The sequence below is a fragment of the Liolophura sinensis genome, chromosome 10 (assembly GCF_032854445.1).
Source record: "Liolophura sinensis isolate JHLJ2023 chromosome 10, CUHK_Ljap_v2, whole genome shotgun sequence".
Classification (NCBI taxonomy): domain Eukaryota; kingdom Metazoa; phylum Mollusca; class Polyplacophora; order Chitonida; family Chitonidae; genus Liolophura; species Liolophura sinensis.
In genome coordinates this window covers 32,235,190-32,261,954 of record NC_088304.1, presented here as the reverse complement: position 1 = coordinate 32,261,954, position 26,765 = coordinate 32,235,190, and the positions used below count along the sequence as shown (strand labels likewise).

General features: G+C 39.7%; 2 protein-coding genes and 1 long non-coding RNA gene across 3 annotated transcripts; 1 reads left to right on the top strand and 2 right to left on the bottom strand.

Moving 5' to 3' along the window:
* Window positions 1-786: 786 nt before the first annotated feature.
* Window positions 787-21,243, bottom strand: LOC135476119 (probable 18S rRNA (guanine-N(7))-methyltransferase). Its single transcript, XM_064756023.1, has 11 exons — window positions 21,153-21,243; window positions 20,885-20,922; window positions 16,522-16,617; window positions 14,619-14,701; window positions 13,409-13,505; window positions 9,393-9,489; window positions 8,841-8,891; window positions 6,393-6,478; window positions 4,255-4,359; window positions 1,628-1,717; window positions 787-922 (listed from the first exon to the last, which is right to left on the bottom strand). Exons 1-11 carry the CDS (start codon window positions 21,192-21,194, stop codon window positions 868-870), a joined length of 840 nt encoding a protein of 279 aa, XP_064612093.1. The 5' UTR covers window positions 21,195-21,243; the 3' UTR covers window positions 787-867.
* Window positions 21,244-21,280: 37 nt separating this feature from the next.
* LOC135476118 (uncharacterized) lies at window positions 21,281-23,023 on the bottom strand. Its single transcript, XR_010445097.1, has 3 exons — window positions 22,888-23,023; window positions 22,162-22,312; window positions 21,281-21,420 (listed from the first exon to the last, which is right to left on the bottom strand). It is a non-coding gene; the product is annotated as an uncharacterized LOC135476118 (long non-coding RNA).
* Window positions 23,024-23,031: 8 nt separating this feature from the next.
* LOC135477116 (dnaJ homolog subfamily C member 30, mitochondrial-like) lies at window positions 23,032-23,481 on the top strand. The gene has a single exon (XM_064757271.1). It carries the CDS (start codon window positions 23,032-23,034, stop codon window positions 23,479-23,481), a length of 450 nt encoding a protein of 149 aa, XP_064613341.1.
* Window positions 23,482-26,765: the final 3,284 nt, after the last annotated feature.

The window sequence follows — 26,765 nt, the reverse complement described above, 5'->3', positions numbered from 1 at the left end:
GCTTTTTATATATTGGTTTGTAGCGAAGTTCATGCACGACCACACAAGACACTTACTGACACAGGGTAACTTTCCCTGTCCCTGAAGAATTTAGTTTTCTTGTATTCATTCAAGATATTAGGCACATTAGTGGGGAGTTATTACCTGGTCATAACATTGGTACACCAACCTCCATGATGGCAGTGCTTGCTTGGTGCGATGGTAGCTGCACAGACTTCAACTAATGTGAAAAATGCAGATTTGCCTTTAACCAAAGGTGGCGCTACTGTGAATTAGGACTTCACGGCACAAGTCTTTAGTTGTGCGACACAAAACGTTGCGTTCTGCGGCTTCACTTGCTCTGATGTTGCGAAGTTGAGGCTGCAGTGGAATGTCCAGTGTCCCTGAACTGATGGAATGCGTCCCACTTTGGACTTCTGCAGGTATCCTATTCAGTGATGATCAGTTCGCGAGTACATCATTTGTTGCTATTTGTCAGCCATGGGTGATGCCAAGTGTTCTAGTATGACATCACACAAGGCAAAATTGCAAACGACAAAAAGCTTTTGTGTTCGTGTCATCCTCAGAAACTAATGACCGTGGTTTAATACATTGCAGTTTTTGTTCAATTTAGGAAAGAAATTCATACGATCTCGATCATTATCATTTAACCTTGCTTTTAAGACATTCAAAGTCTTCACACTGTAGTGGTTCTTGAAGATCATATGGACAAAATATTTATTGAAATATAAGGCTACCCACTGTGATGTCAAAACTATAAGACTTCAGCCCCTGTAGTACCAAAAATATAAGATTGTATCCTCTCTGGTGCCAAAGATATAAGACTCGCACACTGATTTTTCTCAAATTTAATTTATTTTTCCTTTGTTAAAATTTGGGCCCTCTTTTTCTTCCGGTGTACTTTGTATCTGCTCTCACTTGCCTGAAAACAAAGTAAATTCGCAAATTAACTGATAATCTTTGTCATAGTGTTCACACTTGAGCGAAGTGGAAGATGTCCAAACTCCATGCAAGATGACACTACAACACTGAACTTATTGCCACCAATATCCCAGAGCACAGTTACTTAGATTTCCTGCCCCACAATGATTATTTGTTGGCATGCATGTATATATAAATATGTATGTATGCTTGGGGTTTAATGTCGTACTTAATTTTTCAGTCATGACAACAAGGAGTCATTATGCGCGTGTACATATACTGTGTCTTCTTGTGGCAGGGCAAGTCCATGCCACCAAAGCGCCACCTCCACTGAAGTATCATGTCAAAGACACCGGGCATGACATCCCGCCCAGTCACATTATACTGACATCCAGCCAACCAGTCACGATTCCTTGCTCTAATCTCTCAGTGCTGAGCGTCAAGTGAGGCACCAGCGAGTACCATTTTTTTAAGTCTTTAGTTTGACCTCCCGACTTCTAGGTAGACGCTCTCACCATTAGTTTATTTTGTTAGTTAATACCACACTAGAGAATTTTCCTCTTCTGTGATGGAGATCATTTTCTATAGTCTCCTGTCTGAACACATTTAACCACTTGGTCACAGTGATTTGGACATGCCACTCATTTATAATGGTCTGAACATGTCGTAAAACTTTGGTTTTAATGTCACAATGACAATGACTTACTTTCCCTGTCGTCGTCTCCTCTCTTTCTTTTCTATGATCCAGTCTCGACTCCTCTTGAGTGATTTGCCTCTGGCATTACGCAACCTCTCCCTACATTAGAACCAAGGATAGTTCAACCATATACATGTCATAAGGTCATCTGATAAATACTACGAGCCTATAAACACCAATTAAAGTGATGACAAATAATTGCTCTAAATATTTTTATATGGACACCACATACATATCAATGGAAGTACAAATTCTTCAAAACTTGCCTAACTATGAAGCATGTACTTGCGTATACTATGATTTTCAAAATGCTATGCGCATATGATTTTTTTACATTTTTTCACTTGATTGGTGTTTTACAGTACTCAAGAATATTTCACTTATACCATCGCAGCTTGCACTATAGAGAGAGGAAATTGGGCAGAGCCCTTCCCACGTAACTGTGCACAAAGGAGAAGAACAATTAAATCCATGTGTCAAGTATTTAAGACTGTAACTGCACTGATGGTCTCAATGACCAAACTATCTTGCTCAAGAGGGGTTATAAACATTGTAACACCTAATAACTCACAAGTTATCTCATCATATCACTGAATGTCACTTGCTACAAAAAACCTCATCTTTTATCACCCAATGCCTTCTACTATATAAAACCTAGTTTACCACTAAATGCCAGCTATACCGTACCTCATCGTTTATCCTACTATATAAAACCTAGTTTACCACTGAATGCCTGCTAGGACGTACCTCATTGTTTATCGCCTAATGCCTTCTACTATATAAAACCTAGTTTACCACTAATTGCCAGCTATACTGTACCTCATCGTTTATCACCCAATACCTTCTACTATATAAAATCTAGTTTACCACTGAATGCCTGCCATAACATACCTCATCATTTATCGCCCAATACCTTCTACTATATATAACCTAGTTTACCACTGAATGCCTGCTATAACGTACCTCATCGTTTATCGCCCAATACCTTCTACTATATAAAACCTAGTTTACCACTGAATGCCTGCTATGACGTACCTCATCGTTTATCGCCCAATACCTTCTACTATATAAAACCTAGTTTACCACTGAATGCCTGCTATGACGTACCTCATTGTTTATCGCCCAATACCTTTTACTATATAAAACCTAGTTTACCACTGAATGCCTGCTATAACATACCTCATCGTTTATCACCCAATACCTTCTACTATATATAACCTAGTTTACCACTGAATGCCTGCTATACCGTACCTCATTGTTTATCGCCTAATACCTTCTACTATATAAAACCTAGTTTACCACTGAATGCCTGCTATAACATACCTCATCGTTTATCATCCAATACCTTCTACTATATAAAACCTAGTTTACCACTGAATGCCTGCTATAACATACCTCATCGTTCATCGCCCAATACCTTCTACTATATAAAACCTAGTTTACCACTGAATGCCTGCTATACCATACCTCATCATTTATCACCCAATACCTTCTACTATATAAAACCTAGTTTACCACTGAATGCCTGCTATAACGTACCTCATCGTTTATCATCCAATACCTTCTACTATATAAAATCTAGTTTACCACTGAATGCCTGCTATAACATACCTCATCGTTCATCGCCCAATACCTTCTACTATATATAACCTAGTTTACCACTGAATGCCTGCTATAACATACCTCATCGTTCATCGCCCAATACCTTCTACTATATAAAACCTAGTTTACCACTGAATGCCTGCTATGACGTACCTCATCGTTTATCGCCCAATACCTTCTACTATATAAAACCTGATTTACCACTGAATGCCTGCTATAATGTACCTCATCGTTTATCGCCCAATGCCTTCTACTATATAAAATCTAGTTTACCACTGAATGCCTGCTTTAACATACCTCATCGTTCATCGCCCAATACCTTCTACTATATATAACCTAGTTTACCACTGAATGCCTATATAACATACCTCACAGTTTATCGCCCAATACCTTCTACTATATATAACCTAGTTTACCACTGAATGCCTGCTATAATGTACCTCATCATTTATCGCCCAATACCTTCTACCATATATAACCTAGTTTACCACTGAATGCCTGCTATAACGTACCTCATCGTTTATTGACCAATACCTTCTACTATATATAACCTAGTTTACCACTGAATGCCTGCTATAACGTACCTCATCGTTTATTGCCCAATACCTTCTACTATATATAACCTAATTTACCACTGAATGCCAGCTATACCATACCTCATTGTTTATCACCTAATGCTTTCTACTATATAAAACCTAGTTTACCACTAAATGCCTGCTATAACATACCTCATCATACCTCATCGTTTATCACTGATTGCTGCCTGCAATGTACGACAACTCAATGCTAATCACTGAATGCTGCCTGCTGTATGGCTATATGCTAGCTGAAACTCACAGTTTATCACTGAACGTTATCTGCTATGTATGAAAACTCACCTTTCATCACTGAATGCTATCTGCTAGATAAAAACTCACCGTTTATCACTGAATGCTATCTGCTAGATAAAAACTCACCGTTTATCACTGAATGCTATCTGCTAGATAAAAACTCACCGTTTATCACTGAATGCTATCTGCTAGATAAAAACTCACCGTTTATCACTGAATGCAATCTGATTTTCGTTTCTCTCTGTCCCTGTGCCAAGAGCCTGTGGCAACTGCTGAGGTGCTCCCCCCGTAAACAAACACAGGTACATCCTGTAGATACACAGATACATCCCGTAAATACACAGATACATCCTTTAAATAAACACAGATACACCCAGCAAATAAACACAGATACAGCCAGCAAAAAACACAGATACGTCCTGTAAATACACAGATGCATCATTTAAATAAACACAGATACATCCAACAAATAAACACAGATATATCCTGTAATAAACACAGATACATCCTCTAAATAAGCACAGATACATCCAACAAATAAACACAGATATATCCTCTACTTAAACACAAATACATCTGTAATAAACACAGGTGCATCCAGCAAATAAACACAGGTGCATCCAGCAAATAAACACAGATATATCCAGAAAATGAGAAGATATATCCTGTAATAAACACAGAAACATCCAACAAATAAGCACAGATACATCTTCTATATAAACACAGCTACATCCTGTAATAAACACAGATACATCCTGTAAATACAAACAGATATATCCAGCAAATATGCACAGATACATCCAGAAAATAAATACCGATACATTCAGCAAATATGCACAGATACATCCAGAAAATAAACACTGATACATTCAGCAAATAAAAACAGATACATCCAGAAAATATACACAGATACATCCAGCAAATAAGCACAGATACATCCTCTAAATAAGCACAGATACATCCTGTAATAAACACAGATACATCCAGAAAATAATCACAGACACATTCAGCAAATTATCAGAGATACATCCAGCAAATAAACAGACACATCCAGCAAATAATCACAGATACATCCAGCAAATAAACACAGATAGATTCAGCAAATAATCACAGATACATCCAGCAAATAAACACAGATAGATTCAGCAAATAATCACAGATACATCCAGCAAATAAACACAGATAGATTCAGCAAATAATCACAGATACATCCAGCAAATAAACACAGATAGATTCAGCAAATAATCACAGATACATCCAGCAAATAAACACAGATAGATTCAGCAAATAATCACAGATACATCCAGCAAATAAACACAGATAGATTCAGCAAATAATCACAGATACATCCAGCAAATAAACACAGATACATCCTGTAATAAACACTGATACATCCAGCAAATAAACACAGATATATCCTGTATTAAACACAGATACATCCAGCAAATAATCACAGATACATCCAGCAAATAAACAGAGATATATCCTGTATACAAGATGTACAGCTGTATGCACGTTAACGGACATGTTCACTTGGTTTAGACTGCGTGAAACTGGACTGGAGTTTATAAAATAGGTAAATTCTGCTTAAACAGGAACGGAAAACCCAATTAATTTTTTTATTTATTTTTTTAATTGGTGTTTTACATTGTAATCATGAATATTTCACTTATATGATGGCGGCCAGCGTCATGGTGGGAGGAAACCGGGCAAAGCCCGGGGGAAACCCACGACCATCCACAGGTTGCTGACAGACCTTCCCATATACGACCAGAGAAGAAGAGAGCCCAATTAATGGAAGATCAATGAATGATATAACCTGTGAAGGCTCAAATGGTGTCAGCAGTGTAAAAACAGTGTCATTTGTGGCTGTGACACCATATCAAACGAATGTGGAAATAGATTTGATTGATTTATTTGATTGGTGTTTTTTAAGCCGTACTCAAGAATATTTCACTTATACAATGGCGACCAGCATTACGGTGGGCGGAAACTGGGCAGATTGTAAGGGAAACCCACGACCATGCGCAGGTTGCTGACACACCTTCCAACGTACAGCCAGAGAGGAAGAGAACCCAAGTAATGGAAGACCAACTGATATAACCTGTAAAGGCTCAAATGGTGTCAGTAGTGTAAGAACAGTGTCATTTGTGGCTGTGGCACCATATCATATGAATGTGGAAATGGAAGAAACTCTTTCTGAAGTTCCTTCAACACGATGTAAATTCGCTATCATTCAAAAAAAGAAATCTAAGCACATAGCCTTAATCAGCATAATTGTACAACTTATTCTGATAGAGCTGAACAATTTGCGGTGATAAAATGCATGAATAATAACTGACTTTTTAGCCTTAGTACTATTGGGGTAGTCCACCACCAGTCCCCCCGTGAAGCCGGCCTTCATGGACTGCTGGGTGATCAGTTCTAACTGAAACAGACAAAACACGCACACAGATAGTCACCCAGTAGTGAAATTCCTTCCGGTCCAGAATTCAATCATGTACACCACAATTTTGATTTTGTGCACCTAATTTTCGTTGCCTCTACTCACAAATTAATTATTTAACTTACTTAACTGTTGTTTTCAACGTATTACTAAAACATTTTTCACTGTACGATGGCAGTTAGTTTCACGGGTGAAGGACGTCTGAGTGCCTGGAATAAACCAATGACCTTTGGCAAAATACTGCTGAACTGTCACACACAGACTTGTATATAGTACAGGTGGAAGCAAAGAGGTTTATAATCAATGTATTAAGACTGTACAAACAACAATAGGCCCCCGAATGACTGTTTAATACTGTCACATATTGTTGTTGTGTGCCTCAAGGGTCGAACATGGGACCAATACTATTCCTATTATACATAAATGACATATCGAAAGTAACAAACGTCCTAAATATCATATTCTTTGCGGATGATACGAGCACAGCTTATTCCTGTGAAAATGTCGATTAGGCTTTCATGACTTCATTTTTCAAGCTAGCGAAGCTGAACACTTGGTTCTGTGCAAACCGCCTATCACTAAATGTTAACAAAACAAAGTATATGTTAATCTCGCCCGCGAGTAGACATAGACCACAAATCACTGTTCCCTTGACTGTTTCTGGGACAGAGGTTAAACAAGTCAAGGAGTTCAAATTTCTTGGTTTTATGTTCAACGAAAAGCTAAATTGGACGTCACACATAAATTGTATTCGTAAAAAGGTCTCGAGGAATCTAGGTATATTAAACAACATTAAGGATTTGGTGAATAAAAAAAACACTTTTTATCCTTTATTATTCTTTGATCTACCCTTATTTTTCATAAGGGAATATTTTGTGGGCAACCACGTAAAAGTCTCACTTGCAACCTCTGCAAATATTGCAAAAACGCGCTATTCGAATTGTGACTATGTCTAGGTCCCTAGAACACTCTCTTCAAATTCTGCCCTTATCTGAATCGAACATTTTTTCTACTAATATGATATTGCATAAATTATTGCATCACCCCAAAGTATTACCACCTAGTTTTAATAATTACATTATCAAAAACATTGACATACGTCACTATGGCACAACACGTCGGCCATCAGACCTGTATCGAACACCCTTTAAAAGTAATCTGTCCTATCGTTAACTTAAAGTAGCTGGCCCTCGGGAATGGAACAAACTCCCTTCATACTTGCACAATATTCAGTCAATTTCCTTATTCAAATCTAAACTGAAATCGTATATGCTGCAGCACTTATTCTCCGTTTAGTCTAACGCACTATAATATACTTGATAGTCGTTACCATAAGCACCTGTATATATTATTTATTTATTTACTTTTTTTCACAGGAACAGATTATCACCATGTTTATAACCACCACAGTTCACATGCCTGTATTATATACAAATTGTATGTTAATGGGACAGAGCAAGCTCCATGGAGCTTTATTCCCGCCAGTATGTTTCTGTATGTTTACATGAATCTTACGTTTTGTATATTACACTGGTGAATAAATAAACAAACAAACAAAGAAACCACACCACATATATAATGACCGAACATATTTTCAGTCATGGGCCTAGGCTGAATCTGAACCTCATAGTATAAAGTGGTGCAACCTACCCCTGGGCCCAGGTTCACGGAGCTACCTTAGGTTCAAACTTGGTATTAGCCTTAAAATAGATTGCTGCATGTGACAGGACTTAGGCAGCTGGGGATTTGAACCAGCAATCTCTGGGTTTGGAGTCCACACTTGTATCAATACACTAAAGGGAAATTGTGACATACCTTTTTTTTTTGACTTTAATACTTACAGCTCTGTTACTCTTTCAAGATAAATTTGAAATTAGAATTTAAGTTTAAATCTAAGTTCAGGAATAATACTACAAGTTAAGGCTAATTCTAACTTAAGTCTAAGTCTGATTTACGACTAAGTCTGATTTAAGTCTCCTGATCATGGGACCTGATCTACTTCTCTCTCTGTTAAGGTTTATAAAACTTTGCATAAACCAGTAAGGTCTAATATATTTCCATTTACATCACTGCATTTTTGTATTACCTAAATCTGTTTAAGCAATGGTGCTAGGGGGCAGGTAATTAGGCATGTAACTAACTAAGCATTTAAATGAACAAATTAGAATAACACCCTAACCGAGGTAAATTGACAAGATGCCAGTTTTTCACAATGTTATTGCTGCTCTGGTTTTAATCTCTGTAAGTCAATTAATATATTATATTATATTCCCTTGCCCTGGGACTGGGAAACACAACAATCTAGATAAATGCACATTACAGGGAAGACTTTAACATTACTTACCTGTCTGCTGTTCTCTGGGTAAAGCTGAAAGACTGCACGAGATCCACGCGCCTTTCAGAGAAGACACAAAATAGGAAACAAATTGGTCAAAACACACACAGTTTTATATATGCGCATATGTCAAATGTCACAGAAAATCTCAGCCAGGTGATTCAAATAGTTAAATGTATACATGCTTCTCACCATAATGAACAAGAGATTTGACACCTGGGAAGTAATTACATGTATCTTGTGGGAAGAAAGAAAGATGCCACATGGAGGCTTATGTCCCTTTAAAAGCAAGACCATGGTCAGAAATGGCAATACAATTGCTTTTTCTTGGATTGTAGAAAGGTAATATGAAGATCATTTTATTGAAAACTAGATGTAAAAACAAAAGAAAGTAAACAAATGACTGATCACAGAAGGAAACATCTGCTGCACTTCAAATAGATAAAAAAGAACAGGATCTGTTACAGATGAAATTCTATCTGGGATTTCTGATTTTTTAAAAAATCTAAATAAACCTTATACTTATATTTAAAAGTAATCTTGATGAAAACAATGGCTTACCATGGAAGCGTATAATGTGCTGAAAAACTTGTGTAACCTTTTAGGAGGATTGTGGAACTTCTTGTCTGCATTGCACAACCACTGCAGAGCTGAGATACTGAAAGAGAGCAGCACAAACTGGTTCCTGTGGCCAAGGTATTAGACTTAAACAGGACAAATTCGTTCCTGTGGCCAAGGTATTAGACTTAAACAGGACAAATTCGTTCCTGTGGCTAAGAATTTAGACTTAAACAGGACAAATTCGTTCCTGTGGCTAAGAATTTAGACTTAAACAGGACAAATTGGTTCCTGTGGCCAAGGTATTAGACTTAAACAGGACAAATTCGTTCCTGTGGCTAAGAATTTAGACTTAAACAGGACAAATTGGTTCCTGTGGCTAAGAATTTAGACTTAAACAGGACAAATTGGTTCCTGTGGCCAAGGTATTAGACTTAAACAGGACAAATTCGTTCCTGTGGCTAAGAATTTAGACTTAAACAGGACAAATTGGTTCCTGTGGCTAAGAATTTAGACTTAAACAGGACAAATTGGTTCCTGTGGCTAAGAATTTAGACTTAAGAAGATATCACTACGCCAAAATGCCAGACATACTGGTGGGAAACAAGCAATGTATGAGAAACTTCATGTAAGACCATCTCAATTACTCTCTCCATGACATTCAAATCTATTGATTCTATGCTCGCTAAGCGATCTTAGACTTTGGTCAAAATTTCAAATCACTTTAAAATTGTCATTATTAATGTAACAAAGTCAAATATTGCGTGACAACACAAATTCTGGGTAAGTTACTATGCAATAAATTTCAGCTTAAACAACGAAAAGCAACAAACCAAATTTAATGATTAAAATTTTGACTTAAGTCTAAGATTGCTTCGTGATCCTGGGGCAACGCATCTGATTTTCTGATAAGAGTGAAAAGTCATGTAATCTGTGTTATCCACTGAACATTACATGTACGAGTGAGTGAGTGCTCGGTGTTTAACGTCGTACTTAACAATTTTTCAGTCATATGACGATGAAAGGAGTCCTTTATAGTGTGCATGTAATGTGCCTCTTGTTGCAGGATGGATTTCCACCGTTCTTTTATCTAGTGCAGCATCACTGAGACGCTTTACCGAAGGCAAGTAAGCCGCGCCGCCAGAGCCATTATAACGATATCTGTCAACCAGCCATAGCACTTAATGCTGAACGCTGAGCAAGGAAGCTACAACTTCCTCTTTTAAAGTCTTAATTGTGATCCGACCCAGGATCTAATGCTCCTGAAGCTCTACCAACTGTGCCCTCGGCGCTGGTGGAAAACAATGTAATCTATATAACAATGTAATCTACGTAACAATTTAATCTATGTAACTTCATGTAAGACCATGTAAATCACTCTCTCCACAACAGATCAATCAAATCTATCCATTCTAGGCTATGTCAAGACACCCCAGGATCACAAAGTGATCTTAGACTGAAGTCAAAATTTCAAACCACATTAGAATTGTTGTTTTTGATGTAAGAAGGTCGAAAATGTTGCTTGACAATGTAAATACTGCATAAGTTACTATGGAACACATTTCAGCTAAAACAACAGAAAGGAACATACCAAATTTAATGATTAAAATTAAAAGTCAAACATCCTGATTTTGTACTGAAATATTGATGATTGAAAAGCAACGTAATCTGTTTCATCCACTTAACATTACCAGTTGGACTAAAATGCCTTGGCAAACAAGTACCAATTTTCATTGGTCAAAGTGGAGGTGTGTCCTCATTGGTTGAGGTGGAAATGTGTCTTCATTGGTCAAAGTGGAGGTGCGTCTTCATTGGTCGAGGTGGAAGTGTGTCTTCATTGGTCAAAGTGGAGATGTGTCTTCATTGGTTGAAGCCAAAGTGTGTTTTCATTGGTCCAAGTGGAGGTTCCTCTTCATTGGTCGAAGTTCCGGATGTGTCCCAATTGGTCGAAGTGCAGGTGTGTCTTCATTGTTTAAAGTGGAAGTGTGCCTTTCCTGTTTGAAGTGGAAGTGTGTCTTCATTTGTCGAAGTGGAGGTGTGTCTTCATTGGCCGAGGTGGAGGTGTGTCTTCATTGGTCGAGGTGCAGGTGTGTTTTCATTGGTCGAGGTGGAAGTGTGTCTTCATTGGTCGAGGTGGAGGTGTGTCTTCATTGGTAGAAGTGGAGGTGTGTCTTCTTTGGTTGAAGTAGAAGAGTGTGTTCATTGGTCGAAGTGGAGGTGTGTCTTCACTGGTCGAGGTGGAGGTGTGTCTTCATTGGTGGAAGTGGAGGTGTGTATTCATTGTTTAAAGTGGGGGTGTGTCTTCACTGGTCGAAGTGAAAGTGTGTCCTCATTGGTCGAAGTGCAGGTGTGTCTTCATTGGTAGAAGTGCAGGTATGTCTTCATTGGTAAAAGTGGAGGTGTGTCATCATTGGTAGAAGTGGAGGTGTGTATTCATTGGTAGAAGTACAGGTATGTCTTCATTGGTGGAAGTGGAGGTGTGTCTTCATTGGTGGAAGTGGAGGTGTGTCTTCATTGGTAAAAGTGGAGGTGTGTATTCATTGGTAGAAGTGCTGGTGTGTCTTCATTGGTAGAAGTGCAGGTGTGTCTTCATTGGTAGAAGTGCAGGTGTGTCTTCATTGGTAGAAGTGCAGGTGTGTCTTCATTGGTAGAAGTGCAGGTGTGTCTTCATGAGTAGAAGTGCTGGTGTGTCTTCATTGGTAGAAGTGCAGGTGTGTATTCATTGGTAGAAGTGCTGGTGTGTCTTCATTGGTGGAAGTGGAGGTGTGTCTTCATTGGTGGAAGTGGAGGTGTGTCTTCATTGGTAAAAGTGGAGGTGTGTCTTCATTGGTAGAAGTGGAGGTGTGTATTCATTGGTAGAAGTGGAGGTGTGTATTCATTGGTAGAAGTGGAGGTGTGTATTCATTGGTAGAAGTGCAGGTGTGTATTCATTGGTAGAAGTGCTGGTGTGTCTTCATTGGTAGAAGTGCAGGTGTGTATTCATTGGTAGAAGTGCTGGTGTGTCTTCATTGGTGGAAGTGGAGGTGTGTCTTCATTGGTGGAAGTGGAGGTGTGTCTTCATTGGTAAAAGTGGAGGTGTGTCTTCATTGGTAGAAGTGGAGGTGTGTATTCATTGGTAGAAGTGGAGGTGTGTATTCATTGGTAGAAGTGCAGGTGTGTCTTCATTGGTAGAAGTGCAGGTGTGTCTTCATTGGTAGAAGTGCAGGTATGTCTTCATTGGTAGAAGTGCAGGTGTGTCTTCATTGGTAGAAGTGGAGGTGTGTCTTCATTGGTAGAAGTGGAGGTGTGTCTTCATTGGTAAAAGTGGAGGTGTGTCTTCATTGGTAGAAGTGGAGGTGTGTATTCATTGGTAGAAGTGGAGGTGTGTATTCATTGGTAGAAGTGCAGGTGTGTCTTCATTGGTAGAAGTGGAGGTGTGTCTTCATTGGTAAAAGTGCAGGTGTGTCTTCATTGGTAGAAGTGCAGGTGTGTATTCATTGGTAGAAGTGCAGGTATGTCTTCATTGGTGGAAGTGGAGGTGTGTATTCATTGGTAGAAGTGCAGGTGTGTCTTCATTGGTAGAAGTGCAGGTGTGTCTTCATTGGTAGAAGTGCAGGTGTGTCTTCACTGATATTCACATTACTCGATACACAGATTTATGTATTTATCTGATTGGTGTTTTATGCTGTCCTCAGGAATGTTTCACTTATACAACAGCAGCCAGCATTCTGGCGGGAAAACAGTGGGCAGAAGGCAGGGGCAGAGTGCAAGGGCAGCTACAGGATGCTGGCAGACCTTTACATGTGAGGGGTCACTCAGTCACTGTTCTGTGCTGGCACACTAACCATCTCGGCCACAGAGGCCCCTACCAATACACAGACAGGGTGTCTATAATAAACTCTTGCATTTCAAATGTAATAAAATCTACTTCAGCAACACCTGGCATCACTAATTGCCCCCAAGTGAACCATAAGTAGCTTTCCGACATTTTAAGACACTTTGTGCATCCATGTGCTGGCAAACTTGTACACAATATGTACCTGATAACTCCATCAAATGTACCGGGTCTGAAGGGTATACCATAGCCCATATCCTCATGGATTAGGTCACCCTCTGCTGATCTCTCCACCGCTACATCTGCACAACAGCAAAAATCCAACCGTCAGAAAATATTTACTTCTTTATTTGAATGGATTCATTGGGGTCTAACTTATACACTGGTGGGCAGATTTACAAGCAAAGCACACAAGGAAAGAAAGGAGGAAATTCGATACAGTTTATTAGTAAGATCTGTACCTGTCTGCAGAATTGGGTGTTTTTATTTGTCCCTGAGAAAAGGGATAAGAAAAATTTAAAAGTTTACAAGAGGGTAAAACATCTCACCTAACATTGGTCTACCGATATCTGACTCAACTAACATTGGTGTACAGATATCTGACATACCTAACATTAGTCTAATGATATCTGATTCACCTAACATTGGTCTAGTGATATCTGACACCCCAAACACTGGTCTACTTATATCTGTCACTTAACACTGGTCCACTGATATTGGACTCCCCTAACATGGGTCTACTGATATCTGACACTCTTAACATTGGTCTGCTAAAATCTGACTCATCTAACATTGGTCCACTGATATCAGACTCACTCAACATTGGCCTACTGATATCCGACTCACCTAACATTGGTCGACTAATATCTGACTCACCTAACATTGGTAAACAGATGTCTGACTCATCTAACACTGGCCTACTGATATCTGACACCCCAGACATTGGTCTACTGATATCTGACTCATCTAACATTGGTCTACTGATATCGGACTCACCTAACATTGGTCTACTAATATCTGGCTCACCTAACATTGGCCTACTGATATCTGACTCACCTGACATTGGTCTACTAATATCTGATCCACCTAACATTGGTCAACAGACATCTGACTCACCTAACATTGGTCTACTGATATCTGACTCACCTAAAATTGGTCTCCTGGTATCTGACTCACCTGACATTGGCCTACTGATATCGGACTACCTAACATTGGTCTACTAATATCTGGCTCACCTAACATTGGCCTACTGATATCTGACTCACCTGACATTGGTCTACTAATATCTGATCCACCTAACATTGGTCAACAGACATCTGACTCACCTAACATTGGTCTACTGATATATGACTCACCTAAAATTGGTCTCCTGGTATCTGACTCACCTGACATTGGTCTACTGATATCTGACTCACCTAACATTGGTCTACTGATGTCCACTCCTACCCAGGTATGGCCTTGCTCAGTAAGACATTCTCCACTTAACCCTGATCCACATCTTACAGGACAGAAGAAAAAACCACAGCAAAATGAATTTATGAACCTTATGTCAAGTACCGAAACATGTTGCTGCCTTAGGCCTACCCAAACTCTTCAACCTTTCCAACCTTTCTGCAACCCAAAAGTGCTCCAGCAGTTGAAAAGGTTGCAGATTTACAGTGGACGTAGTTTATTTTTATTTTTTATCACTGGGGTTCCTGATTCGTATTTAAGAATTTAGTCACATGTTTAAAAGACAAGTCAGCACTCGACTGACACACGGAAGTGGGAAACGGGAAGCGGGATTCTCAAGCTTTCTAAAAGTATCATACTTTATTATTTTAATGAGATTTCACTGAATAACATAAAGAACAAAATGACAATACTGCACAAATGGCTGGTGTGAATCAAGGTAGACACCTTGAGAATTTTATCCAGTCAAACAGGTTACTATCTGATTGTGCAACCTAAGCAGTGACATAGCCTTTAATCATTCACTATAAGAAGTAACACAGAGCTACCGCATGAGAAATCATTTTGAGAACATTTACAATGATTTAGTTACGTGTAGCTGAAGGGCCATTTCATACAGTGTTGTGGGACAGGTCTGTGTCATTTATGTATCACAACAGATGTAAAATTAGTTGATTTACATGCCGTGTAATATTCAACGGCAGAATCACAAATTATTTCAGACGGTAGCATACCATTTCTGCCAAAACCGCATTCATCTCCCCAATAGACCTTCAGCCTACTTAGACACACTGTTAAAATTATACAAATACATTTTTTGTCCTTCATTTTAGCTTTTAGTCAGCAGACCCTAAATAACAAATGTCAGTGAGTCAGTGAAAGATTCATTACAGATGTCGAAAGTTAATGGGAATGAGAAGCCGGCACCTCACCGGACAATGCTTAATATTAATTAATTTTTTCCTCTAAATTTATTAGAATTGTAGAATTTAAAGTTTGCCCCTTTGTCTTTCTTGCACTCAAGGGATACCTTTTTTCCCTGTTTTCTTTTATAAAATACAGTAAAATTATTGAAACGCTGTGTTCAAGCTGAGGAGCTTTCTCTGACATCTGTGATAACTAGGTCAGCACTGCTCTCATCTTTGAAGCCACCAACACAAAACTGAAGCTTAAAGTTCTGCGACAGTTGAACACCTTGATCAGTGGTGCTTAGATTTATTACCATTTGTTTCAGAACTGAGCATGAATCTAGCTGTACAACAATCTTTTTGTAATTTTGTAAACATTTAACAGGGGGTCAAAATCGTCAGCACAACCCTTTCGGAGGCTAGGACCTGAACCAGGAATACCTTGGCCATGCATCTGCAGGCCACTTTAACTGTAAATGATATAGCAGTCTTACTGTATCAACAGTTCAAATAGTGAAACAAATATCTAGGAAATATATAGGCTACGGCTTTGACTATTATACAGAAAACACCTTTGATGTTTAAGAGCTAGAGTAATTGCGATGTCACCTTGCTGTGAATAATGGACACACGCTGAAGCTGTGTCAACACAAAGTTTCACTAAACGTTTAATGGGTTGAAAAAAATATATTTGATGTCAGTTTAAGATACTTTGAATGGTAGTCTTTCAGTGGGCATACACGTTAGTCAAAGTAACATGAATAAACTATGTAATGCTTTAGAGACATAGTCATACGGGGCAAAAATAATAATAATAATGAAGCTGATTCATCACCAAAGCTTGTGAAAGCTTTTGTATTTATGTGGTGACGCCTCGACATCACTATTATTATGATTAAAGTTACAAGGGTCAGTACTGTATGTGTTTGACCACTGACAAAATAACAAACCCACTTACCCGACATCCAGAATAAAACACGGCACATCATCGGGCAAGGCCAGTAACTCTACTGCTCTCTCTGACAACTGCTGCTGAATTTCTATCATACGAGAACTGAAAAAATTAAACACAATGAGTTATTTTTTTCTCAAAATAAATCAGCGATCATACATGTATAACAATCATTAAAGTTTCAACAGTACTAATTAATATATCGGTACACAATTGCTTCTGATTAAATTATTACTCATATCACAAAGTTTTCTTGCTGGAACTGACATTTATGGCTTACAAGCAGGGTGTTTTCATTCCGTTTACTTTCCAATTTCAAGGCTTCATTATTCCTTGCAATAAATCTCTGTGGTAAAGGTGATACATAGTTCAGTTACCATGGTTACTTGGGTGCTGAATGTGGACAACATGCTTTGTCCGCTTCTGTGTCAAATATCTGGCCGATTCAGGGCCATTTTAGAACTCCAACAATCCTGACCATCTACAGGCCTGGTCACGTATGACCGGAGAGGAAGCCAGCGTGAACTCACTTGGCCACAGAGGGCCCAGGCACTGAAGAGAGGCTTCTTAGTCATTGTGCTGTCCTAGCACATTAACCACCTGGCCACAGAGGCCCAGTTACACTTAACACAGTACATATGTTCCTCAGTGGTATATTGTTATGTGGGGTACGGTATTATGTAGGGTACAGTGTTATGTGGAGTACAGTGTTAAATGGGGTACAGTGTTATGCAGGGTGTACGTTGTTATGTGGGGTACAGTGTTAAATGGGGTACAGTGTTATGCAGGGTACGGTGTTATGTGGAGTACAGTGTTAAGTAGGGTACATTATTAGTTGGGGTACAGTGTTAAGTGGGGTACGGTATTATGTGAGGTACAGTGTTATGTGGGGCATGGTGTTATGTGGAGTACAGTGTTAAATGGGGTACATTATAAGGTATGGTACAGTGTTATGTGGAGTACAGTGTTAGGTGGGGTACAGTGTTAAGTGAGGTACGGTCATATGAGAGGTACAGTCTTATGTGGGGTACGGTGTTATGTGGAGTAAAGTGTTAAGTGGGGTACATTGTTAGGTGGGGTACAATGTTAAGTAGGGTACGGTGTTATGTGAGGTATGGTGTTAAGTAGGGTACATTGTTAGGTGGGGTACAGTGTCATGTACAGTACGGTGTTATGTGAGGTACATTGTTAGGTGGGGTGCAGTGTTAAGTGGGGTACGGTGTTATGTGAGGTACAGTGTTATGTGGAATACATTGTTAAGTGGGGTAGATTGTTAGGTGGGGTACAGTGTTAAGTGGGGTACAGTGTTATGTGAGGTAGTGTTGTGTGGAATACATTGTTAAGTGGGGTAGATTGTTAGGTGGGGTACAGTGTTAAGGTAGGGTATGGTGTTATGTGAGGTTAGGTGGGGTACAGTGTTATGTGAGGTACAGTGTTATGTGGAGTACAGTGTTATGTGGGGTAGGGTGTAACATGGGGTACGGTGTTATGGGGGGTACGGTGTTATGTAGGGCACGGTGTTATGTAGCGGTATGGTGTTATGTGGAGTACAGTGTTAAGTGAGGTACAGTGTTATGTGGAGTACAGTGTTATGTGGGGTAGGGTGTAACATGGGGTAGGGTGTAACATGGGGTAGGGTGTTATGGGGGGTACGGTGTTATGTAGGGCATGGTGTTATGTAGCGGTATGGTGTTATGTGGAGGACAGTGTTAAGTGAGGTACAGTGTTATGTGGAGTACAGTGTTATGTGGGGTAGGGTGTAACGTGGGGTAGGGTGTTATTTGGGGTACGGTGTTATGTGGGGTATGGTGTTATGTGGAGTACAGTGTTAAGTGGGGTAGGGTGTAACGTGGGGTACGGTGTTATGTGGGGTATGGTGTTATGTGGGGTAGGGTGTAACGTTTGGTAGGGTGTTATTTGGGGTACGGTGTTATGTGGGGTATGGTGTTATGTGGAGTACAGTGTTATGTGGGGTAGGGTGTAACGTGGGGTACGGTGTTATGTGGGGTATGGTGTTATGTGGAGTACAGTGTTAAGTGGGGTACACTCCTAGGTGTTATTTGGGGTATGGTGTTATGTGGGGTACGGTGTTATGTGGAGAAAAGTGTTAAGTGGGGTACAGTGTTATGTGAGGTACAGTATTAGGTAGGGTACAGTGTTATGTGAGGTACGGTGTTATGTAGGGGTACGGTGTTATGTGGAGTACAGTGTTAAGTGAGGTACAGTGTTATGTCAGGTATGGTGTTACATGGGGTATGGTGTTATGTATGGTACAGTGTTATTTGGGGTATGGTGTTATGTGGGGTATGGTGTTACGTGGGGTACAGTGTTATTTGGAGTACAGTGTTAAGTGGGGTACAGTGTTAGGTGGGGGTACAGTGTTACATGAGGAACAGTGTTATGTGGTGTACGGTGTTATGTGAGGTACAGTGTTATGTAGGGCATGGTGTTATGTGGGGTACCTTGTTGTGTGGGGATACTGTGTTATATAGGGTACAGTGTTATGTAGGGGTATGTTGTTATGTGGAGTACAGTGTTAAGTGAGGTACAGTGTTATGTGGGGTACAGTCTTATGTGGGGTACGGTATTATGTGGGGTACGGTGTTATGTTAGGTACAGTGTTATGCACGGCACGGTGTTATGTGGGTACCTCGTTATGTGGGGTACAGTGTAAAGTGGGGTACAGTGTCCTGTTGGGTACGGTGTTATGTAGGGTATGGTGTTATGTGAGGTACAGTGTCCTGTTGGGTACGGTGTTATGTGGGGTATGGTGTTATGTGGGGTACAGTGTTATGTGGGGTACGGTGTTATGTGGCATACGGTGTTATGTGGGGTACAGTGTCCTGTTGGGTACAGTGTTATGTGGGGTATGGTGTTATGCGAGGTACAGTGTTATGAGGCGTACAGTGTTAGGCGGAGTACAGTGTTATGTGGGGTATGGTGTTATGTAGAATACAGTGTTATGTGGAGTAGAGTGTTATGTGGAGTACGGTTTTATGTGGAGTACGGTGTTATTTGGGGTATGGTGTTATGAGGCTTACAGTGTTAGGCGGAGTACAGTGTTACATGGGGCACCGTGTTTAGTGGGGTATGGTGTTATGTGGAGTACAGTGTTATGTGGGGTATGGTGTTATGTGGTGTATGGTGTTATGAGGCTTACAGTGTTAGGCGGAGTACAGTGTTACGTGGGGCACCGTGTTTAGTGGGGTATGGTGTTATGTGGAGTACAGTGTTATGTGGGGTATGGTGTTATGTGGTGTAAGGTGTTATGTGGGGTACGGTGTTATATGGAGTACGGTGTTATGTGGGGTACGGTGTTACATGGAGTACGGTGTTATGTGAGGTACCGTACCGTGTTATGTTCGGATGGTGTAATGTGGGGTACAGTGTCATAGTGTACAGGGGTATAGTGTTAAGAAGTGTTATCAAGCTAAGAGTAGTTTCAATGAGCAATTATATGAGCTGGTATATCATATTATATAAAAATTTAAAAACCTCTAATGAGTGGTAAGGTGGTGCCACAAGGGATGTCAAGTCAAAAGCAAGCATAGAACAGTGACAAAGCCAAAATTTTACGAGTGGAGGAAACCAGAGTACCCGTTGAAAACCTCTGACGTTTGGCAAGTTACTGGCAAATTTTATCATGTGTGATGCACAAATGAGCAGTGAGAGCTGGGGAATTCACAAATTCCCTGTCCCAAGGCCCGGCATTGGGCCCATCATCAGAACGTGTTATAGCAAAGATTAGTCCAGCTAGATTGACTTGTCTAAAAATAACACACCAAGTTCTTCTAGATTTATGGGCTACATGGACTGTTGTCCATTGTTTCCGCAGACCCACTTCCTACATGTTCATTGTAAAATTTTAGTTTCTTCATTTCAATGGAATGATGCCTTACTCTCTTCCACATGATCTACCCAGCAGCCCCAGTTTACTACTCCCCTACAGCAAAATTGAGATAATAGGAGACATGCGGCCAAATTACACAGAAGGTCCAAATGAGTGTAGAATGTATCGTCTTGTTCTCAGACACTTCAGTGCCTGTGTACTACATATGTGCTTTATGAGCACACATACACAGATAACTGTGACGTAATAAAGGAAAGAACAAAAGAGTTTATAACTTTGGACCATCTTGTTACAAGCTGGAAGAATTTTTTTAAGTTCCCCATTGACTAACAGGACGTCTCATCCAAGTGTACTCTAATTAGGTCTCTGAACACATACTATATGGCATTTAGTAAGTGTTGAGAGACCTAATTGGGGTGTGAGTAGATGAGAGCTTCCAACCTGTGGTTTGACTTAGACAAACATTAGTCTTGTCATTTTCAACACAACAGAGCACTACATACGTCTTAAAGCACTTACTTTGACGTGTATTTCTTGGCTTCTTCTTCATTGTAATACTGTAATTAAAACAAAAACACATGAAACAGAACTACATGTAGGTACCATGAATATGTTTACAATTGTAACGTGTCTGAACTAATGAAAGCTCAGTTTTCGTCACTGACTTCACTTGGAAATTGACTAATATATCCCAATGTATCGTAATGACGGCTTACTTGACAGTTAGCATAAATGAACAACAGCTTTTTAAAGACATGCTGTCGCATTTCTGGCGGATATTACGTACAATTTCTGGCGGAGCTTGCCTTTCTGGTCGACTTGATGCCATGCTGGATTAGTACGCAACTTCGGCTGTAAATACTGTCATGATTATAGACTCGTACTTTGTTCTTCTTGTATATTTATCGTTGGCAATGTACCAGTAGTAATGGTGGATAGTACTGGTGGTTCGACCTTCACTTGTTGGGGACTTTGTAAATCACAAGCAATGCGCTAATCGACAACAGGTTTTGATGAGATGTCCGCTTCATTGAGTGTCCGACACAATGACTTGTCTGCAACAGGCGATGAGCATTAGGTGATACTGGTTGCTTTGGTAAGATTTCAGACCCAGTTTATGTAACTGCTAATAAAATAAAATGGCTGTTGTAGTTGTAATTTGTAAAAGTGTAACGGTATAGAGTGTAGCGTAGGCCTACTGCGTAATGTTGCGTTGTGGAACGAACGGTTGTCTACATTTAGCATTATTGTAAGAGCTGAAACGTCGGCAGATTAGCTAGCGTGGATATTGTTCCGAGTTTTGCCCCAAAACACTGCTAGGACTTCTAGCTCCCAGTCCCAAGCATTCCATCTGGACTCAGTGGCGGCTCGAAGCTGTGACTAGGGGGAGTTGTAAAGTTCATGTTGATGCCATGGTTAGTTGTGGAGTCTCAGATGTGTAAGACGGTACGGAACATTTAGCACGTCTTCTTCACACGTGCATTAAAACTTTCCTAGCATAAGTCGATGTGAACCGAGTGGTGTACACAGTCTGCTAGGCTATTCTCAGTCTCACAGGGTTAGTATCTGAAAATGTGAATGTGTGCAGTTGTCATCGATTGTTTTGGTTTGGCGAGACTCAAAACAGGTTAGTTGATTGTGGGGACCACTCGGTGGACATTGATTTACGGTAGGGAAATTTTAATGCACGTGTTAAGATGCAGTAAATGTTCTTTACCATCATTCTGACACAGATGAGTACAGATGGTCGATGGTCGAAGTGGAGGTGTGTCGTCATTAATATTCACACAACTTACTGAGAGGCAGGATGTCGACTACTCAGTCTTGCATTTCCGACAGAAAAAAAAGGCTCACTTCAGCTGTTCAGCAATACCATAAATAGCCTCCATACTGAAAACCCGTCTTCCATCAACTAACATCTTGCCGCATTGTCCAGTCACAGTAACTCTAAAACAACATCATATTGTGGCTTAAGATGGTTTGAGTAAAACACCAATCAGATACATAAATAACTAAACGATGATATGACCATTTCCATTGGTTATTATTGATTATGTTAATTAGCTATTTGTATTAGATTTGTATGCTCCTTCAGGGGAGCCCGGTTTCCTCCCACCATAATTCTGGTTGCTGTCGAATAAGTAAAATATTCTTGAGTATGGCATAAAACACCAATCAAATAAATAAATAAATTGTTCAGGGGAGGTAGCAGACAGAAGGCTGCAGGCCTCTGCATGAGGAGAGTAGATATAATGTTGGGATACCTCACTGATCAGGGCTTGATTGGCCATGGTGACAACAACAACATGGTAGCCTCAGGAATGAGGCAGGGATAGACACCATTACCTTTGCATGCTGTACATGTTACAAGTGAGACTTCACTGTCCTCTTCCTTCTTTTACCACTAGGTAACCCTGTTCGACTGATCCACACTGATTCTATACAGGATGCAAAGTATACATAGGAAAGCTGCTCACCTCTGTAGGCATGGGCAAAGTGTAGTAAATTCAAAAACGACTTACCTGTTGGGAAGTGCTACATTTCCTTCCAGAGGGCTCGCAAGTCGCCGAGACTCCAAAAAGAGGGAGAATTTCTACGACACTCTTTCGTTGACACCCAAAGCGACACAGTCTCAGATCAAAGCTTCATATTACGAACTTTCAAAAATGTACCATCCAGATGTGAACAAGTCAAGGGAGGCATCTACCAGATTTGCTGCAATTTCCGAGGCGTATGAAACTCTTGGTAATGTTCAAAAGAGGAAGCTGTATGACCGAGGCTTTTTCAACCCTTCTGGCACCCAAGGGCATTACAAAGATGACAGCTCTGGACCTGCTCCATTTAGAGATGTTCATGGATTTCGAGAGCGCACAAAAACTCCCCCAAGGGGCAAAACTAACATTTATAACTTTGATGAATTTTACAGACGCCATTATGAAGAAAGTATGCAACAAAAAGAGCATGACAAGGAAATGTTTCGCAGGGCAAATATTGAGAAAGTCAGTGCAGAAGGGGATAAAGCAAGGGGTTTTCTAATCCTTGGTATTTCAATAGGTTTCATTCTGGCATTATGGCCATTTGCAAGCAGTGAAAGACGGTCAAAAGGTGACAGGTGATGTTTGGTATATAGGGCGTATTTTATTTTGTATATTTTGCTGCACATAAAATTTTGGTCCATAACATTACAAATCTCACAAACCAGCTAAAGTAGTTCAGTTCAAAAGGTAGTATGGTTTATGAACTGAATCTATATGTCAAAAGAGGCCTTCATATACCAGCATTGAATTCATTGTCATCAGGTATAGATGGTTTGCAATGGTTGCCATCTTTGAGGCAAGTTTGGGTATCGCCCGCTGGGCGTCTGTTGTTAGTGGTGCCATAATCTGGGCGGAGGCCCTTGGCTGGTAATGGTATACAATGGGAAATGTGGTCAAACTGACCTCAAAGATGGCAGCCATTGCAAATCTTTTATACCACTGAATACTTGGATATCTTTTTTAACTTTTCATGAACAGAATTAAACCTATTCAAATATCTGAAATCCAAGGTGGGTTTCATTTCACTTTATGGCCCATACATATATTTACAGCTCAGTAAATATATATGTCAGTACACAGGAAATGGTTGGTCCATAACGTTATTCCATCATTTAAACCCCATGAAAAGAAACAGAATTATCTGGGTGAAGATTTCTTCCTGTTAGTTCATGTTAAGGTACTATGTCACATGTCAACTGTGTTAAGTTCTCACATGTAGAACAAACAATATGGTAACCTACAGTTGTGACAAAATACCATGTAGTACACATCTGCATATGAATAAGCAGCTTCCTCAAAATACTGTCTTCACCTGCTGAGTATTACAGGTTGATGTTCGTGTGCTACAATGGCCATAACAGTACTAATACATGCACTACTAGTACCTGTGTGATAAAGATTATGCGTATTTTGTTAGCTTTTGACATTTCGGAACAGTTCAGCATGGTTAAGGGTCATTCACAACTGTGAGTTGACAGGTTTGCTCTGTGTATATTTTACCTCATATATCTGATATACTTAATGATAAAGTTGTTTAATTGAGAGATGTATGTGGTAAGTTGGTGGGTTAATGTTTTAAAGTCTAACACATCTTTGTGTAGTGCTGTACTACATGGTCCAGACTAAAGTTAATACCATGCTTTAACGGCTAATGCACTTTTTAACAACTGGGCCAAGACGATAAAAATTTAGAATTGCCACTGTGATACTCAGGAAAATAGATGTTTCTGTATTTGAATTTGGAATGGGCTTGTGCCCAACAGTTGTTTCTATACTTATACTTCTGTTCAAGCCATTTTCTCTCTCAGGTCATGAATTTAGTGTTACTGGAAATATGATAGTTACATGTACTGGGTAACCACCTCATGCGGTTTTTTACACATACGGTTTTTACACATACAGTGTGTTACAGGAATTGTATTAGACATACAACATGAATCATTTGAACAGACATTTAGTACAGTGATTGGCTGACATTGTATTAGACATGGGGTGTGTTTATGCAGACATTGTAACTTGTTTACAGTGTAACAGACACAATGTGTCAACATATATCGTAGCTTATTTACAGTTTGCTATTTACAGTGTAACAGACACACAATGTGTTAACATACATTATATATAACAGAAGACCAGTTGTTACAGTACATACATTGTTACAAGATATAGTGTGGTACATATGTTGTAACAGACAGACAACATTTTCCATGCACAGGAACATTCACACGAAGTGTTAGTGCTTTAATACAGGCATAACAGAGAGACAATTTAAGGACAAGGAAGGCTGATGAGCAGAGTGCCTTCAGAGTGAGAGGTTGAAAAAGACGTGTGGGAAGAAATAGGTGTGTCATGAGCTTAATGTAAATTTTTAAACACTGTGATACAAAGAGAGAAATGTGAAATGTGTACAGCATTTAGTGTGTGTTTAGGCCATTGTGTGAAGGTTGATAATTGTATAGCATACAAATGTTTTATGAAAGTGTGGAATTGCAAACTGAGGACTTCTCTGTGTCTTTACTTGTGCCAGGGTTAATGAAAATGTTTCCATTGCCACATCAAAGCACTTGACTTGTTTAGACAGGAAGTCTTATCTGTCCACAAGTACTTTGCCACAAGGTGTGGTTTCAAAAGTGGCTTTGGACGAGGAATTTTTACATCCCCCTGCTTCATTGCTTGATGGCCGCTGATAACCATATCCGGGCAGTGATGCTGACATGGTTGTTCACAGGGTCTCCTGCTTATCTGGCCAAACTACCTAACCATCAGTGTGACATTTGAGCATTCAAGACAATCAAAGCCCCATTCCTCAAATGACGGTATGCAGATTGTAAGGTGAACAGGATGTAGCTCATTGGTGAGGTGAACAACAAATGACTGACACTCCAAGTGCATTTTCAATCCAAGTCTGGAAGATGTCCGAGACCCAGGAGCCTCCGTGGCCAAATGGGTTAGTCTGCCAGCGCGGCGCAGTGACCCAGGAGCCTCTCACCAATGCAGCTCATGCTGGCTTCTTCTTGGGCCTTACATGGGAAGGTCTGTCAACAACCTGTGGATGATCATGTGTTTCCCCCAGGCCCTGCTTGGTTTCCTCCCTGCATAATGCTGGCCACCATCATATAAGTGAAATATTCTTGAGTATGCCGTAAAACACCAATCAAATGAATAAATTTATAAAGCAATCCCAGTCTTGGACTAGGAATTTTCCATTGCCTAAGTCACATTGTTCTTGGGCAAGACATGATTGATGGTGCAGTTGATGAATCTTCAACCAGTATGGCATGCAATTTTACTCTCTTAAATATTTAATTTAATTAAAGAGCATTTGTCCACACATTCTCATGTATAAAATTGATCACTGAAGACCTTCAGCTCTGCAGCTCTTCATAATAGTGTAACCTAAACACAAACATTCGATAAATTAATGATTTTGGATATATGATATATGCATGTAGCTTGTGAACTACCGCTTCACTTTAAAACAGAAAACGTGTTAGAGAAAAGAACAAAGAAAGCGTAGAGAAAAAGCAGGCAATTAATGTTCCCACTTCAGTCAAGACAAATGTGAATTCTCACCACAAGGAATTACCGTAGGCCACAGTTTGACAAAACATAGCCTGATTGTTCCTTTTTGATTTGTACTGGAGGTGAATATGTCAAACAACTTCTATGATGATTCATGAATTACTTTTCAAGATATTTTGGTAATTGATGCACGTACATGCCCTAATCCTCCAAACTTTTCAATCGCCTCTGCAACCAATATTTTGAAACTGTCTGATCGGGTGTAGAGAAATAATGAAGCTTACATCTTAAGTGACACAAACAAATAAATTTTATCGTCATTTTCATAATTATTTGAATAA

What these genes read in the sequence shown, in the direction of transcription:
- LOC135476119 (XM_064756023.1), bottom strand. Translation starts at nt 21,194, where the DNA reads ATGGCATCAAGTCGACCAGAAAGGCAAGCTCCGCCAGAAATT. An exon ending in GGCAAGCTCCGCCAGAAATT is followed by an intron (nt 20,923 to 21,152) that starts GTACGTAATATC and finishes TTTTAATTACAG; the next exon opens with TATTACAATGAAGAAGAAGC. An exon ending in AATAGTACTAAGGCTAAAAA is followed by an intron (nt 4,360 to 6,392) that starts GTCAGTTATTAT and finishes GTGTATCTACAG; the next exon opens with GATGTACCTGTGTTTGTTTA.
- LOC135477116 (XM_064757271.1), top strand. Translation starts at nt 23,032, where the DNA reads ATGTACCATCCAGATGTGAACAAGTCAAGGGAGGCATCTACCAGATTT.